This window comes from Anarhichas minor, unplaced genomic scaffold (assembly GCF_050575085.1).
Source record: "Anarhichas minor isolate MPS153535 unplaced genomic scaffold, ASM5057508v1 ptg000018l, whole genome shotgun sequence".
NCBI classification, from domain to species: Eukaryota; Metazoa; Chordata; class Actinopteri; order Perciformes; family Anarhichadidae; genus Anarhichas; species Anarhichas minor.
The window spans coordinates 7,816,291-7,831,005 of record NW_027466464.1 but is presented as its reverse complement, the minus strand read 5'-3'; the positions used below and the strand labels follow the sequence as shown (position 1 = coordinate 7,831,005).

The 14,715-nt window shown below is 41.9% G+C and overlaps 1 protein-coding gene across 1 annotated transcript in view; it reads right to left on the bottom strand.

Annotated features, from left to right (window-relative positions):
• dmd (dystrophin) overlaps positions 1-14,715 on the bottom strand; it is a 128,379-nt gene that overhangs the window by 47,289 nt on the left and 66,375 nt on the right. The window contains exons 41-53 of the mRNA XM_076095112.1: positions 10,710-10,832; positions 10,269-10,441; positions 9,992-10,121; positions 7,693-7,841; positions 7,334-7,481; positions 6,384-6,533; positions 6,141-6,239; positions 5,941-6,040; positions 5,168-5,337; positions 4,915-5,032; positions 3,978-4,189; positions 3,659-3,813; positions 2,661-2,850 (exon numbers count right to left, since the gene is read on the bottom strand). Of these exons, the coding sequence (XP_075951227.1) occupies positions 2,661-2,850; positions 3,659-3,813; positions 3,978-4,189; positions 4,915-5,032; positions 5,168-5,337; positions 5,941-6,040; positions 6,141-6,239; positions 6,384-6,533; positions 7,334-7,481; positions 7,693-7,841; positions 9,992-10,121; positions 10,269-10,441; positions 10,710-10,832 (1,917 nt within the window). The remainder of the gene's footprint in view (positions 1-2,660; positions 2,851-3,658; positions 3,814-3,977; positions 4,190-4,914; positions 5,033-5,167; positions 5,338-5,940; positions 6,041-6,140; positions 6,240-6,383; positions 6,534-7,333; positions 7,482-7,692; positions 7,842-9,991; positions 10,122-10,268; positions 10,442-10,709; positions 10,833-14,715) is intronic.

The window sequence follows — 14,715 nt, the reverse complement described above, 5'->3', positions numbered from 1 at the left end:
CATATATTTTGTAAATGCCATAAAATATTAATGTTTTGGAAAATGGTATACAACATAGATACTTGGATATGATATTATCTGTTATTTCAATTTAACAATTTCAATTTTCAATTTCAGTCAGGAAAATGCAGTAAATTAATTATTTAATTCAGATTGCAATCTTTTCTTTCAAACTGTTGTTTTTGTCATTCACACAAAGGCAAATAAGGACTAAACATATACAGTACACTGCATAACTGTTTACCAGAGGGAACGCAAACTCAATCAGAGTTCGTATTGCTAAAAGGAAACTCAATGTAATAGCTTACAGTAGCTAAAGCTATGCAACAATTTACCTCAGACAAGGTTCCATGCTCTGCTTGCACGACTATATTAGAATATATTCCTTTTATCGACAAAGTGCTGCGACTTGGCATCGTCAGGCCCCCGGTGCATAAAGGCCTTACGGGATAAGTATGTGGTAAAAATATTGTTGATAGCTTGAATGGATTTTTGTTTTCTGTATAATTTTGGGTGTGTTTGTTTGTTGACATGTGCCTCTGTGGGTTTTTACATGTTTCTACTTTTTCTTTCTTTAAAAAAAATATTCGGTGCCTTTCAGTTGGAGCAGAATACGCTCACGTCGAGATTTTTAGTTTATAGGAAAAGCACTTGTGCCCACAATGTGACAAGTTCCTGTTGCAGAAGCAAAGCGTGAATACAGCAAAATGTGTCCAAAGCTAGTGGATCTATATCAACTAAAAAACATGGTCAAACTGCAGCTGAAACGTCAATTCTTCTAATGTATAAGCTACATCTCGAAAGCTTTTTGGAACAGATGACACATTCTCCCTAAAATAAAATGCCACGATTTAGGATTACAATGCTTATTTGCTTAAGAACAGCACTTGATTTTCTTTCCCAACCTGAACATGGTAGACCTTCCTGCGCAGCATCCCCGAAACTTTTACTCTGGAATCCCAAAACTAGATGTCAAGGCGGAGAAGAAGAAGAAGCATCATCTTCTGCTTCTTCCAGTCCTCCAAGATTAGCACTCAATGTGACTGCACAAGCATGCCCTCTGTTTAAATGCGTGTGACAAAGAGGGATTTGGAAATGAAGAGGAAGGGAGGGAGAGTCGAGAGCGATGGAGGGAGGGTTAGTTACCCATAAAAAGGGAGACGGAGTTGGAGGGTGTGAGTCAGTGTGAGTTTGAACGACAGAGGGTGAGAAAGAGAGAGGAGGAGGGGAGAGGCAGGGAGAACTTGAAAGGGTGCATAAACTATACGTGCGCTCATTTTCCAATTAAACGTTATCTGCATTCAGTGTTATAGCCCGTGTGTGTGTGTGTGTGTGTGTGTGTGTGTGTGTGTGTGTGCGCTCCCTGGATGCTACGCTGCGTTGCTGCCTGCCATTATAATTGGACACAGAAGACTATCTCAGCTCTGCATACAGTGCTGCTGTTGTACTGACAGTGCGTGCACGTCGAAAGGAAGTGTGTATCCGAAAATGTATTTCCAATATGTTGCATGTGTGCAGCATATTGTGTTTCCTCTACAGTATGCATGTGTGTGTGTGTGTGTATGTGCAAGTGCATCGTGCACACGCCGTTCCACCAGAAACTGTGTGTGGGTGCAGGGTGACGGCGGAGGGTCAAAATATGTTCTCTCGCAGAACAGAGCCTTCCCTTTAACACCCACAATGCAGTGGGGGGATTTTTACATTTGTCTGCCAGGCACCGACCGGCCAATGAGATCTCTCTATACTGCTATGTCAGCATTCCTGTCATACCAGCCGGGACAGTCAAGGAAGACAATATCAAACCCTTGGTCACAAACTGGAAATGTACTGAATGTCTGATAGATCCCACCCGACAAAATATTGTATTGATTAACATGTAATGTTCCGTGAAGAAAAAAATCGGAATTTCCGAGATTAAAGTTGTAAATTTACAAGAAAAAACTGCTGTAATTCATGCTGTATTGAAGAAGACTTGAAACTAGAGATTGAGACCATAAACTCATGTTTACAATGTTTACTGAGGTAATAAATCAAGAGAGAAGTAGAGTCATTTTCTCATATACTTCTATACAACCAGAGGAGTCGCCCCCTGGTGGACAGTAGAGAGAATGCAGCTTTAAGACACTTCTGCATTGGCTTCACTCGGCAGAACCTGAGGTTGCCGCCTGCTATAACTGGACATAAATAAGTGGTTTTAAACGTTGTGTCTGTGTGTGTGTATGTGTGTCTCATATCAGCATTTCTATATACGTGTATATCAACGTTAGAGAAAAGAACACAAAGAGGCCTCAAAAAATAAATAACAAATCACTACAGGAATGTACGAGTTTTTGTTTTGTTGTGTTACAAATGGGCTACAACTGAATTTTATTGTGCATCCCTGTGTTGCATAATGACAATTGTATTTTATGTTTCTACTAGAATTAAAAACTTTATTTAAGAGGTTATGTCAGAGCAGGAGGACTTTCCATACCTGTCAGGATTCCAACAGAGGAATTTTGAGCAACTTTATTTCGTTGCAACCACAAAAGTGGACTCACACAGGAAAGATTTCGTCGCATCTCTCCCTCAATTGGGGCTGGGTGTCCAGCATGGCCGGTCAGGTAGTAAGAATCCTTTTCTTTGGAGGAATGTATGAAATACACAACAGTGTGTCCTACCTTCCACTGTGCCAGCAGGTTCCTTCCTGCCTCCGGCTGCTCCTGCATTCTCTCTTTGTTGGTGGCGTCTATTAAAACGTTGCAGGTCGTCTCAGCCTCCGTCAGCCAGTTGAGGAACTTCTCCAGGTCGAGGTATGACTGCTGCAGCAACTTCAGAGCTGCCTCCAGAGCCGCCTCTCTGTCCGAAACACTGGAGACACACACATGACAAGATACATGCTACCAAGGTGTACATGCTGCCAAATTTCTAATATTTTGTCCATTCTGAGCTTGTTTTTATTGTTTTAAGGTTGAGTTTCATTCAAAAATTCTCACTAAGATTTTTAGTTTTTATTAAAAGAAAACTTGATTTAACGAGGTAAGTCCTAAGTTGGTTAGCCAAGACAGTCGCTAAAGAAGGTTACAGACAAACAATACAAAATCCGGCAATGGATAAAACACTGAAAGCAGATAAAAAATAGTAAAACACACCATCTACATAAAGCAGAAATAGGAAAGGAAAACTGGCTTGTATTTCCAAATTTAGGAGAAGTGAAACATTTATATTTCCCCAAAACGCTCTTCTTTCGTTAAATCTCGTTTTTAAATGTATTGACATTTTTTTTATATCAAATGAAAAACACCCCATGATCTACTTTGTGTAATTACATTGTGAAAAGCTGAAAATATGGATCATTCTGTAAAATGATCGAACTAAAGCTGCTATAAAATGAACCCAAATAACTGTCCCAAAATATACTCAAAATAAATACTAAAATACTGCTAAAGAAAATACTAGACAACAATGACTATCTGGACAGGTATTCCAACATGTTTGAAATTCCCCATAATGAAGAACAAAAGGGTAGCGGCAACTAGCCGTCTCCTGCTGAAGCCTCAAGAGAAAAACAGCATTTTTATCTGAAATATAAACATAACAGCCTCCGTTTTCAATATGTTGCTTAGAGTTATAATCCTAAAGCTTTATCTACATATATATCTGTCTTCAGTGTTCTTACCGCCTGTTGATGTGTGTCCAGGTGGCCACCATGTTGTCGTTGACCTGGGTGACTTTGTGCGTGTCGTCATTGGCGTACAGTGTCAGCAGTTTGTCAGCCAGCGCGTTGGTTTCATCCACCTGACCCTGCCACTGCTGCAGCTCCCTCGCAAAGAGCTGAGGCAGAAAGGACAAGAACTGTAAAATGTGACGATTCCCTCTGTTTATGAATCTCACATGCAAGGTGGAAAAACCATGTGTGCATCTAAATTACGAGTCATAATTATGCAAATTTAGAGAAAAAAAACAGACATCTGAGAGTGTAAAACACTTTGCCCGACCTTCAGCTCGGCGTTTTGTTTCTTCAAGGCTTCCACCGTGTACGTGACTTCCTGCCAGGACTCCATCCTCTCACTGGCCCGCTTGATGAGGTGATCCACCCTCTTCTTGGCATCCAGCCAATCAGCGGAGTCCTGCTGCATGTTGCGGAGCTGCTTCGTCCTGTCGTAGAGTTTCGTCTGGGAGTCTTCCCAGTGAGTCTGAAGCCTGTCAACTACAATGACAGAAAGAATGAAAATGGCAAATATATATATATATATATATATATATATATATATATGTAAATATCAATATAGCACTTTCAACATTAGTATGTTCAGTTTAAGCTTATAGCTACAGCGAGGTAGCTAGCTTAACGTGGGCAGACCGCAGTGGTTATCATCTCAGTTTTAGCTAGCATTGGAAAGCTAACGGCTCGCTCTGGGTTCTGATTTGCACGAGCATGATCTGACGTGGTTGATTCAAGGCATTCTTGTCAGTGTACAAAATATGTCAGTATAAAATATTAGGTCCAGAAAAAAGTAACTGGCGTAGTTATTAAGGTAAAAGAAAAAGTATGGGCGCTGGCATACTGTCATTTTATTTCAAAAGTCATAAAGAAAGCAAATGAAGTACATAATGCCTTGTAGGGCAGCATGGGAGGAGAAGGGCTGAACCTGGAGCGCAGGAAATCTGTACAAGCATACGGTTTGAGCCGAAATCCACACGAGCCAGGTCCAATAATTAAAATATACAGCTTTCATCATAAATAGCATATGCAGACTCAGTAAATATGTATATAAATATAAGATGTAGCTTCATGTGGGGGAAATCCTGTCATTGTGCTTGATTGGATAGATTTGTACGTTTGTCTCATAGCTTTCATTTCTGTAGTTGGGAAATGTTGAAATACAATTTGTCACAAGATTATGCGTGTGTGTGTGTGTGTGAGGGACATACTGCGTTCAGTGATAGCATTGCGGGTCTCCTGGTTGCTGGTTTTGTTCTTCAGGTTCTGTGCTGCTGTGACCTGTCGCTCCAGCAGGGGGCGCCGCTGGTCCAGCTCCTGCAGAGACACCTGAAAACACCAGAATCAATATCTGTAATTTACTGATTCATTTCCGCATCGATTAGTGCACTTTAGCAGATCAAATGAATCATTGCTTTGTACACGGACCACAACAATTGCTTCAGTGATCTCTGAGGTCCTGACCTTAAGCCCGCTGATGTTGTCGTCGATGTCCTCCAGGTCAGCCACCACCACGCGCTTGTTCTGCACCATGTTATCCAGCATGGTCAGCCAATCAGTGAGCTCCGCCCAGGACTTGTTGAACTGAGCCAAGGCCGCAGATTCAGGCAGGGAACTCCCTACCAGACTTTCATCTGGGACACACACACACACACAACGTTTAAAACCACTTATTTATGTCCAGTTATAGCAGGCGGCAACCTCAGGTTCTGCCGAGTGAAGCCGATGCAGAAGTGTCTTAAAGCTGCATTCTCTCTGATGTCCACCAGGGGGCGACTCCGCTGGTTGTATAGAAGTCTATGAGAAAATGACTCTACTTCTCTCTTGATTTACTACCTCAGTAAACATTGTAAACATGAGTTTATGGTCTCAATCTCTAGTTTCAAGTCTTCTTCAATACAGCATGATGTTCATTTCGTAAGTTATGGTCCATTTACAGTCAAACAGACCATAAAGCAGGGGATGCTTTAGAGCTGGCTTACTGTGATCAAGTCTTCCAAGGCTCGTTTTGATTGTTGGGAGGATAAATATATATATATAGAAAAAGTTCACACCTGAACAAAAACGTGCATAAACATACAAGTAAACCTGCAAACAGACCGAATTCACATGGCGGCCATTTTTACCTAACGCCGCACTCATTTTGTGAAAGAATCTCCCGAAAACTAGTCAGACTGTAATGGACAGCTACAAGCCACATAATAGAGACCACGTATTGCATATGAACATGTACTTACTGGCTTTTTTCGCCACTAGCAGGACAGCCATCCTCTCCTTATGCTGCCGCATCAGCTCCAGGATCACAGTCCAGTCCTCCCTTATCTTGATGTACTTCATCTGTCACCACGCACACAAAGTTACAGATGATTGAGTTACAGTGATAAAATGAAATGCTTTTATTTTGATATGGAAACTTCAGGTGGGGAATATTCCTCACCTTGTCCGGTTGGCTGTGAGGACTGTCCTTGTACAGTTGGTCGGCTCGCTTCAAAACAAACTCCACTTCCGGCTGCTTTGCTTGCACTTCCTCAATGAGCTGGAGAAATGAACGGAGAAAGGTTTGATTCAAAAGGACCGGAATTTATTTTCTCAAATGGGGCATTACTGCTGTGTGTGTGTGTGTGTGTGTGTGTGTGTGTGTGTGTGTGTGTGTGTGTGTGTGTGTGTGTGTGTGTCCCACCCTTGCTGGCGGCTCATCAGGGCTGTGCTCTAGCTTGTCCCTGGTGCTGGACGCCCAGCCTGAAAGGACGTCCAGCTGACCCTGAAACTTCTCCAGCTCCCTCAGCAGACCCTCGATCTCCAGCTGACGCTCAGGCAGAGCCTTGGACGCCTAAACAAGGACAGGCTGTGATTTATTACGGTAAAAAACACTCTTTTTTAAAATTAAGGAACTTGGAAACGTTATCCTGGCAAAACATTTTGTATTCACTTGTTCTTTAGACATAAACCATTTAGATAAGACATGGATAACATGGATTTCTTTGATCACTTGCCTCTCAGGGCTTCTGTATTGCACTGATGAGAAAAGATGAATATTCAAAAAACGCTGGCGTACTGTTATCCGTAGTGTTCACAGTGGCTGCCGCTAACCTGAGCCCAGCGCGTGTTGATGATCCTCATGTCTTTCTGTCTCTCAGCAGGAAGTGTTATCTGCTTGTGTCTGGAGTTCAGATCCTCCATCACCGCCCTCTTGGCAGGAAGCACCTCCACATGTGCCTGACAAACACACACACACACACACACACACACACACACACAAAGTCATACACACTGAATTTAATAAGAAATAATTGCAGCAGCTCAATGTAGGACACAAGCTCTTTCAACCTAATTATCTAAACTAACAAAAGCAAATACACACACACACACTAACAATAACGTCTTTTCGAGGTTGGATTTCAGAATGAAACATCATAGAATCATTGGAAAACATAATACCGTCTAAATTGAATCAACACACACACACACATTCAAATGTTCTTTTAACGCCGAGTGTAATAATAAAGAACTGTATCTCATTTACACTATGATAGCAGCTAAATTAACTTACACCGATCAACACACACCCACGCATGTACACACACACACACACAGCTCATTATGACTGCCGTGTTGTGACTCGATGGATACCTGGACTTTGCCCAGAGTGTCTCTGATGTGCTGTGGCTCGGCAGGCTGCAGAGGGATGGCCAGGACGCCCTCCGCTTTGTCCAGCCAGCCCAGCATGGAGCCCATGTTCTCCTGCAGATCGGCGGTCGCCGTGCGTGCCTCGGCAGACCTGCAGGAGTCGAGAGCGGCAGCAGGAGAAAAAAGGAGGGTGAGATCCAGGCCAACGTGAGCTATAGGTGGCTGTCATGGGAGAGCACCAATGTGCCGACAGAATATTCCATTAAAATGTACTTTCAGGGACATTTGAAAGTGAAACAAACATTGGTTATTGTTATTCATGAACAGCAACATGACAGACACACACACACACACACACACACTTTCTCTTGCGCTCGTTGAGCTGCTGGCAGACGTTAACCCAGCGAGCGCCGAGTAATTTAAGCTGCGTTCGGAGCCGCGAGGCATCGTCCGGCGTGCTCAACTGGCTGATGTCCTCTCCTGCTGAGTTTACTCTGCACAACACCACTTCCTGGAGAGGTATGGCCTCCGTCAGGTCCTGCACACACACACACACACACACACACACACACACACACACACACACACACACACACACACACACACACAAAGTGGATGATTAGACGTATTGGTTTTGAATTTTTCTAATGTTACGTTGCTGGGGGTTGGATGAGAAGATTGATACCACTCTCATATCTATCTGTTAAGTATGAAGCTAAAGGAGGTGGTTCAACTGGAAATGGGTGGAAACAGTTAGCCTAGCTTGGTCAAAAATGAACACATACATCACAATCTGTGGTATTAAGGGAAATTGCGTGCTGGAACTTTTTCTTGGCCTGGCCGGTCGCTAAGCTAAGGTAAGCTAATCACCTCCTGCCTTCAGATTTAGTGCAAACTTCTTAAATATTTCCTCAAAATCACGGATTATGCATTTAAATGCATTTTTTTTGTTAAATGTGAGCCAACCATTTGAGTCTCCACAAAGTGAATATGACGCCCCCACAAGTGCATCAACAGCAATTCATTCAATGAGTGCGTGCTTGTACAATGGGGGATCAGGATTAGGTGCGGTTCAGGCGGCAGCTTGTGTTTTGAGGAACCAGATGGTTCTCCGTCACACACACACACACACAGGTTGGCACTTGATTGTCACTTGGGCACTGTGTCCTCGTCTGTGCAGGTGGGCACTGCGAGCTGATCACAGCAGCCCAAAGGGAAGTGGGCATGTCTGACGATGCAAACACATATGCACACACACGTACAGCAATACTTCATATGCGTCTGAGTGCATCAGTTTAACCACAGCAACCGGGAATTAAAGTCAACTCATTGAAGCGTCTGTGAAAGCACCCCTCGTACATTTCTAAGAATGATCCCCTCATACATTATTCATCTGGGTCTCGGTGATGTAAAAGCCCGTTGTTCTTCACGTGTGTTAAATTGCTTTTCGTAATCCTTCAATTTCAGCTTTTGCGGTTTGAAATGTCGAATTTGATGACATCTTGTTACATAAGGCCTAAAATAGAAAGTGTTTTGTTTGTTCGCATCGAGGCTGACTGCACACTTCCCTTTCCTCTTGACAACTGGCATTTGGTGAAAGCATGCGCGCGTGCGTGCGTGTGCTATTGACTACTCACAGCTATTTAATGTAATTTATTGATGTCGTTTCATATCATGTCCTTTTGGGCTTGCTGTTTTAGGTATTATTAAGTCATGTATTGTCAAAACACGCTACGTTTACGTCGTGGCATACTAAAATAATAAATAGAAAGGAGGCACCAGCTGCATGCGGCGGTGCAACAGCAAACTGGAGGGCATTTGATCAGGCTTTCTCCATTTTAAGGACACACATTCTTGCGCTGCATCTTGTTTTTTTCCCACTCAAATGGCACCCTGGAGGAAAAATTCATCAAATTTTCTCCAATTGAAGAACACCATAGAGGGAACTTCACAACATTGTTTTGCACAATGGCTCACCGTTTAGCTACCATTGGGGCATCCAAGAGGGCTGTGTTTTCTTCAAACATGGGGGGCACCAAAATAAATGTTTTTGGGGAAAATCCTACTGTTCTTTTAATACACATAGTATGGGTAAAATAAAACGAGAGATTTGTTTGTAAACGCATTAAACACATGAGAAAATAATTGCTGCTAAAACATGAAAAGACTGAACTACATTGTACTGAATGGTGGAGTTTTTCACCATTCTTTTTGTTAGGTGGTTAAAAACACACTTTTCTGTGTTGCGATAAAATGCGATCACATATTTATTTTTGCTTAACCTGGACTTTAAGAGAGAGAAGACAGAAGTCCTGGTGTATATTGAACTCATTATTTAACCAGGAGATGATACTATGATGTTTCACAACAAATAGAGCATAAATGAATCACAGTGACACATTTTGATGTCATGGATGCCAGATCATGTCGTGATATGACGTTAGGCCATGATATGTCACATCTTGTCAGGTCATGTCATGTGCTACTTCATGCTGCAACAGGGAATGTGTCTTTTGGACTCCTGTGGCATTGCTCAAGGGCACTTTAGCAGTGTTGGTGGACACTTGAGACAAAATATGACTCAGCTGGAATACATCCAGCAGCTTTCTGGGTACGATCGGCCGTGTGTGCAAACCGTGTCGGCGGGTAAATGTGCGTTACCCTGAGTCTGTGTCCCACAGGCTCATGCTCGGCCAGTCCCAAAGCGCTCTCGGCGTCATTCAGCCACTCCTCCATCGCCTTCTGATCCGAAACCAGCTTCTGCCACTTGGAGCTGCAGTCCTGCCAACGCCTACACACACACACACACACACACACACACACACACACACACACACACACACACACACACACACACACACACATTTTTCATTCAAACTCGTGCACAAAACGAGTCAATATTCACGCGATCCCGCGCATCCCTCCACCCCCTCCTTACTTCAGCCTGTCGTGGTAGAGCTTGTTCAGCTTGTCCCAGTTAGTATTGAGGTGGGCGGCGGTCTCCTGGATCCTCTGACCCTCCAGAGGCCGAGCCCCAGACGCCATCTCCTCTCTGCGGGCCAGCGCTCCCTCCACTGGGCCTCGCAACTCGTCAATGTTCCCCTTCACCTCCTGTGTGGTGAGTGGATTTTGTTACCGCAGGACAGAGCTAAGGGTTTCCCCCCCGTTTCCAGTCTTTATGCTAAGCTAAGCTAACTGGGTGTAACTTCATATGGAACAGCCAGATATTAGATTGGTATAAATCTTGGGTGTATAATACGTATAACTGTGTATATTTGTCATTTCATTATTACCTATGGCGTGATTGCTCTTCATGTTATCACCTGAGAAATATTCTCATATTCTTGCTCTCCGGCACAAACATTAAAGTGGTGCTGACCTTCAGGCAGTGCTCTTGCTGAGGCAGGTTATAATACGCTGCAGGCCAGTATTCAGGAGAGTTCAGCTTGAAGTCCGTCTCTGACACCGAGCGCAGCAATGCCTGCAGCTCTGCTACGTACTCCTGGACACACGCGCACACACACACACACACACACACACACACACACACAGGAAGGCGTAGGGAGGTAGATCAGAAGAAGAAAACATTATTACTTCACACAAATAACGTTTGATATCAATGCTCAATGTTCATGTATCTAACCAGGCAACATATCAAAGCTAGCTTTAGGGGAAACAAATCTGAGTTTCAACTGATTGAGAAAGCAATCTGGGACTTCAATTATTAAATGAGTTCACCATTGAAATTCCATGCAATTTAAAAAATACATACAAAAATATCTATGTCTGCGGGAGCCCTGAGAGGCAATTGAGAGTGGGGATCCATTTTCAAGGTCTGATTTTGTTTGGTAAAAAAAGTTTTGCCGATATCATTTTACTTAATTTAACTTCTACAAGGGGCTGAATTGCGCCACTAAATAGCACCAAAAGCATTTATGTTCCCCCTAACGGCAGATTAGCGCTGACTAAAACACAATTCTAGCCAAAAGACATGATGGTATTGTTCCATAACTTGCTAACACATGTATGTAACTTGGAGGAAAACACGAACGCTTTCTGTTCAATTTCAAACATGAAGTGGTGCACTTCAGCTTCATGTGGCTTAAATGAGTATTACAACAACTAACACAGTGATGCTGAAAAAAACAACTAGAAAACATTTTCACCTGCCCCAACTGTTTTCATGGCTTAAAAAAATCTTAATTTTAATTAATTAGTTTATGAAATTATCCTGGCAAAACCTCCCCCCCCCCACCTGTGTCACAGAGGGATATAAATCAGGAACATAGACGGATTCTCCCTGGATAATAACCAGTTCTTCAGTCATAAACACAGGAGAGAAAGACTTAGAATATGGATCACCAGAATCTTTTTCCTCACTTGCCTCTCAGGGCTTCCGTATAAATCACATCTATAGAAGACATACATTTTAATATGAACAAAAGTGTAATTTATTTAGTTTTTCTTTCATTTTCCTCCCAAATTTGTTTTGGGCTTTACAAAATAAATTGAATTGTATGAATATAAGTGAACACATTAGTCGTTGTAGATACATTTTTAGATGAACTAGAAGCTTTGACAAATGAAGCCCCCAGATTGTTTCACGGAAGATTCCTACTCAAACACATTATTAATCTGCATTGTGTATCATGCTAGAGCATGCAACCAATTAGCTTAGCAAACATTTTTACACTTTGGTTTTATTTTGGATTTAACAAATGAGCTACAACATTGTATTTTGAGGTATGATGTCACTTTTTGAACTATGGGACAAAGCTACACTATTGTTGGCTTTTTCCCCTGCTTCCAGTCTTTATGCTAAGTTGAGCTAAGTGGCTGCGGCTTCATATTTAGTGGCACTGATCTTTAGAAAATAGAAATTGTACATGCAAACTATTCTATTAACTATCAACATCTACAAATCCAACCGGGCTAAGGTCATGTGTTATGATCACAAGCTCCAGAGCTAAACTGATGGTTGTTAATTAACTGGTTAAAGGATGGGTTCACATTTCTCTAAGTATGTCTTAAAACATAATTCATCTGGAATTAGCTAATTAAGATTTTACATACAAATTATGGTAAATTATGTATCGTTACTATCCGCTAATATTCAACTAACATATTATTGTAACTCTGACTGATGGGTGCTTCTGTGGTATAATGAGTACTTTTACTTTTGCTAACCGTAGCCTCCAAACTACTGGTCAGCCCAGACCAAGTAAGGCTGAAGCAGTAAAAGCCCTTAGTGTACTGATGAGAGCACGGGTGTGTTTGATTGCTTGTAAATGTAACTTTGCTACAGTAAGAAGAAGAATCTCCTCACGTCTTTTAGAAGTGACATAGTCTCACTTTAAGTAGAGGCTTTGAATACGTCTTCCACCACTGCTATGTGACAATACCACAGGCCATTCGTTTGTCATCTTTCGTTTGTCATAGAATTCATACACAGAACTAGAACTGTGGATTATGTCTTGTCTATCATGTCTTCGATTAAAGTTCAAAAGGCCAGGGACAGCCAGGAGGATTCATGACATTTACCATTTCTTCAACGTATATATGAGCGTGTATACTGTTTCATTAATATGTGAACTCATCCTTTAAGGTCCGAGGGAAACATTGTGGCCATGACTGAATAAAAAAAAGTATTTGACATATTTGATTTCTACGTTTGCAACTAATGAATTTAATCCAGTGTGACAGACTTACACATTATCCGTCATCTGATGAATCACATTCATAGTAAAGGCCCGATCCTGTTCTCAGTGTACACACACATAGACCCACCTGTTCACACATTGCATGTTTAATTTAGAGCCGTTTTAGACACGCGTTTGTGATTTCAATGTGTGTTGCTGAGACATGAGAGCAGAGCAGATCTTGCTGATGAGAGGAAGAGCTTTAAAGTAACATGTGGTCTGATGTCGCTCTCCAACACACAAAGAATTTGTTTCTTCAGTTTCTGCACCCCGAAATGTTTAAGCTCTAAATGGCTCTTCCTCTCATGATCTAGTCTACTCTTCTCCATCTTCTACATCACTCGGACTGAATACACATCTATACTGTATTTGCTTTCATAAAAAAACATTGTGTTAAGTGCTGTTGCTCAGCCCCATTTTTGGTGCTGGGGTGCGGAGAACCCAGCCTGGAGAGTATGGGAAAGTAAGTGCACCCATTACTGCTCATGGGTTCGTAATCAATGTGCCGAAGTGGCTAAACAGTTCGAGTGGAGCAGCTCAGACGCCCTACTGTACAACACTGAAGCACAACATCACTGAGACAGAGTGAGTGTGTTCAGTCCGTGGTCTCTTGGCAAATTAAGATAATGAAATTTGTGCTTTTGATTCCTCTCAGTGCGCCTGAAGAAATCTAAAAATCGGACAGTTCAGATGTGCATTTGTCCAAGTTGACACCATGTGGTGTTAGTGTAAGTGGTTGATTCACGTGATTGGTTGACAGGATACATACATCTTCAGTGGTCAGCAGATCAGGGAACTGTGAGGGTGTAATATGATTGGTTGGCAGGCCGAGCAGTGTGGTGTGTGGGCGGGGGAGCATGCGGTGACACAGAGCCAGACAGAGCAACCAATGAGATTTGGACATGTGACCGTGCTTCACATGACCACATTAAGACATGTAAATGAGAAGATGCAAAAAAAATAAATAAAAATAAAAATAGGCAACTCACATTTTATTTTGAAAGGGAACAATCTAGTTCTGATTTAGATTTTAAGTAACTTTTTTAAACTGACATTAGCTCAAATGAGCTTCAAAGTATCTTGAAGGTTAAGTCTGGTGATATTGGTCTTTTCATGGGATTTGTTGACAATCAGAAAAATATAGAATAACACTAAATAACCCGAATATAAGACATTTATTGTTACAGATGAATATAGAGAAATGTCTTCTTTAACTGTATTTCAGTGTACTTCCCTACACTTCCTGTCAAGGTGGAAGGACTAATAAAGTTTGCCGTCTAGGTTCGGACTAGGAAGCTTTCGAGATGATATAAATGTAGATTTAATAAATTGGTTCATGCCTTTATTCACGGTGTGAAAGCTCAGAAAAACAATGACGTCGCCTTTTCGATGCGTAATATCTGCGTTCTTCGTGTAAGTATTCATGACAACATTTTTTTTTAGAAAAAATATCTTGACTTGTGAATAGATCGCAGAAAATTAAAACGTCTCCCGTTGTGAAAAGGCTCTAACATGACGTAGGAACAAACTAAACCTATTAGTTATTCTAGAACTAATCGTAAACTGGGACGTTAATATTCAGCTTGCTGAACACATTTTGAAGGGGATTCATTTCAGATAGTTGTTATTAGAAGCTCTTCAGGCTAATTTCATGCATGAAGAAAGTAGTATTAGTATGATAACCTG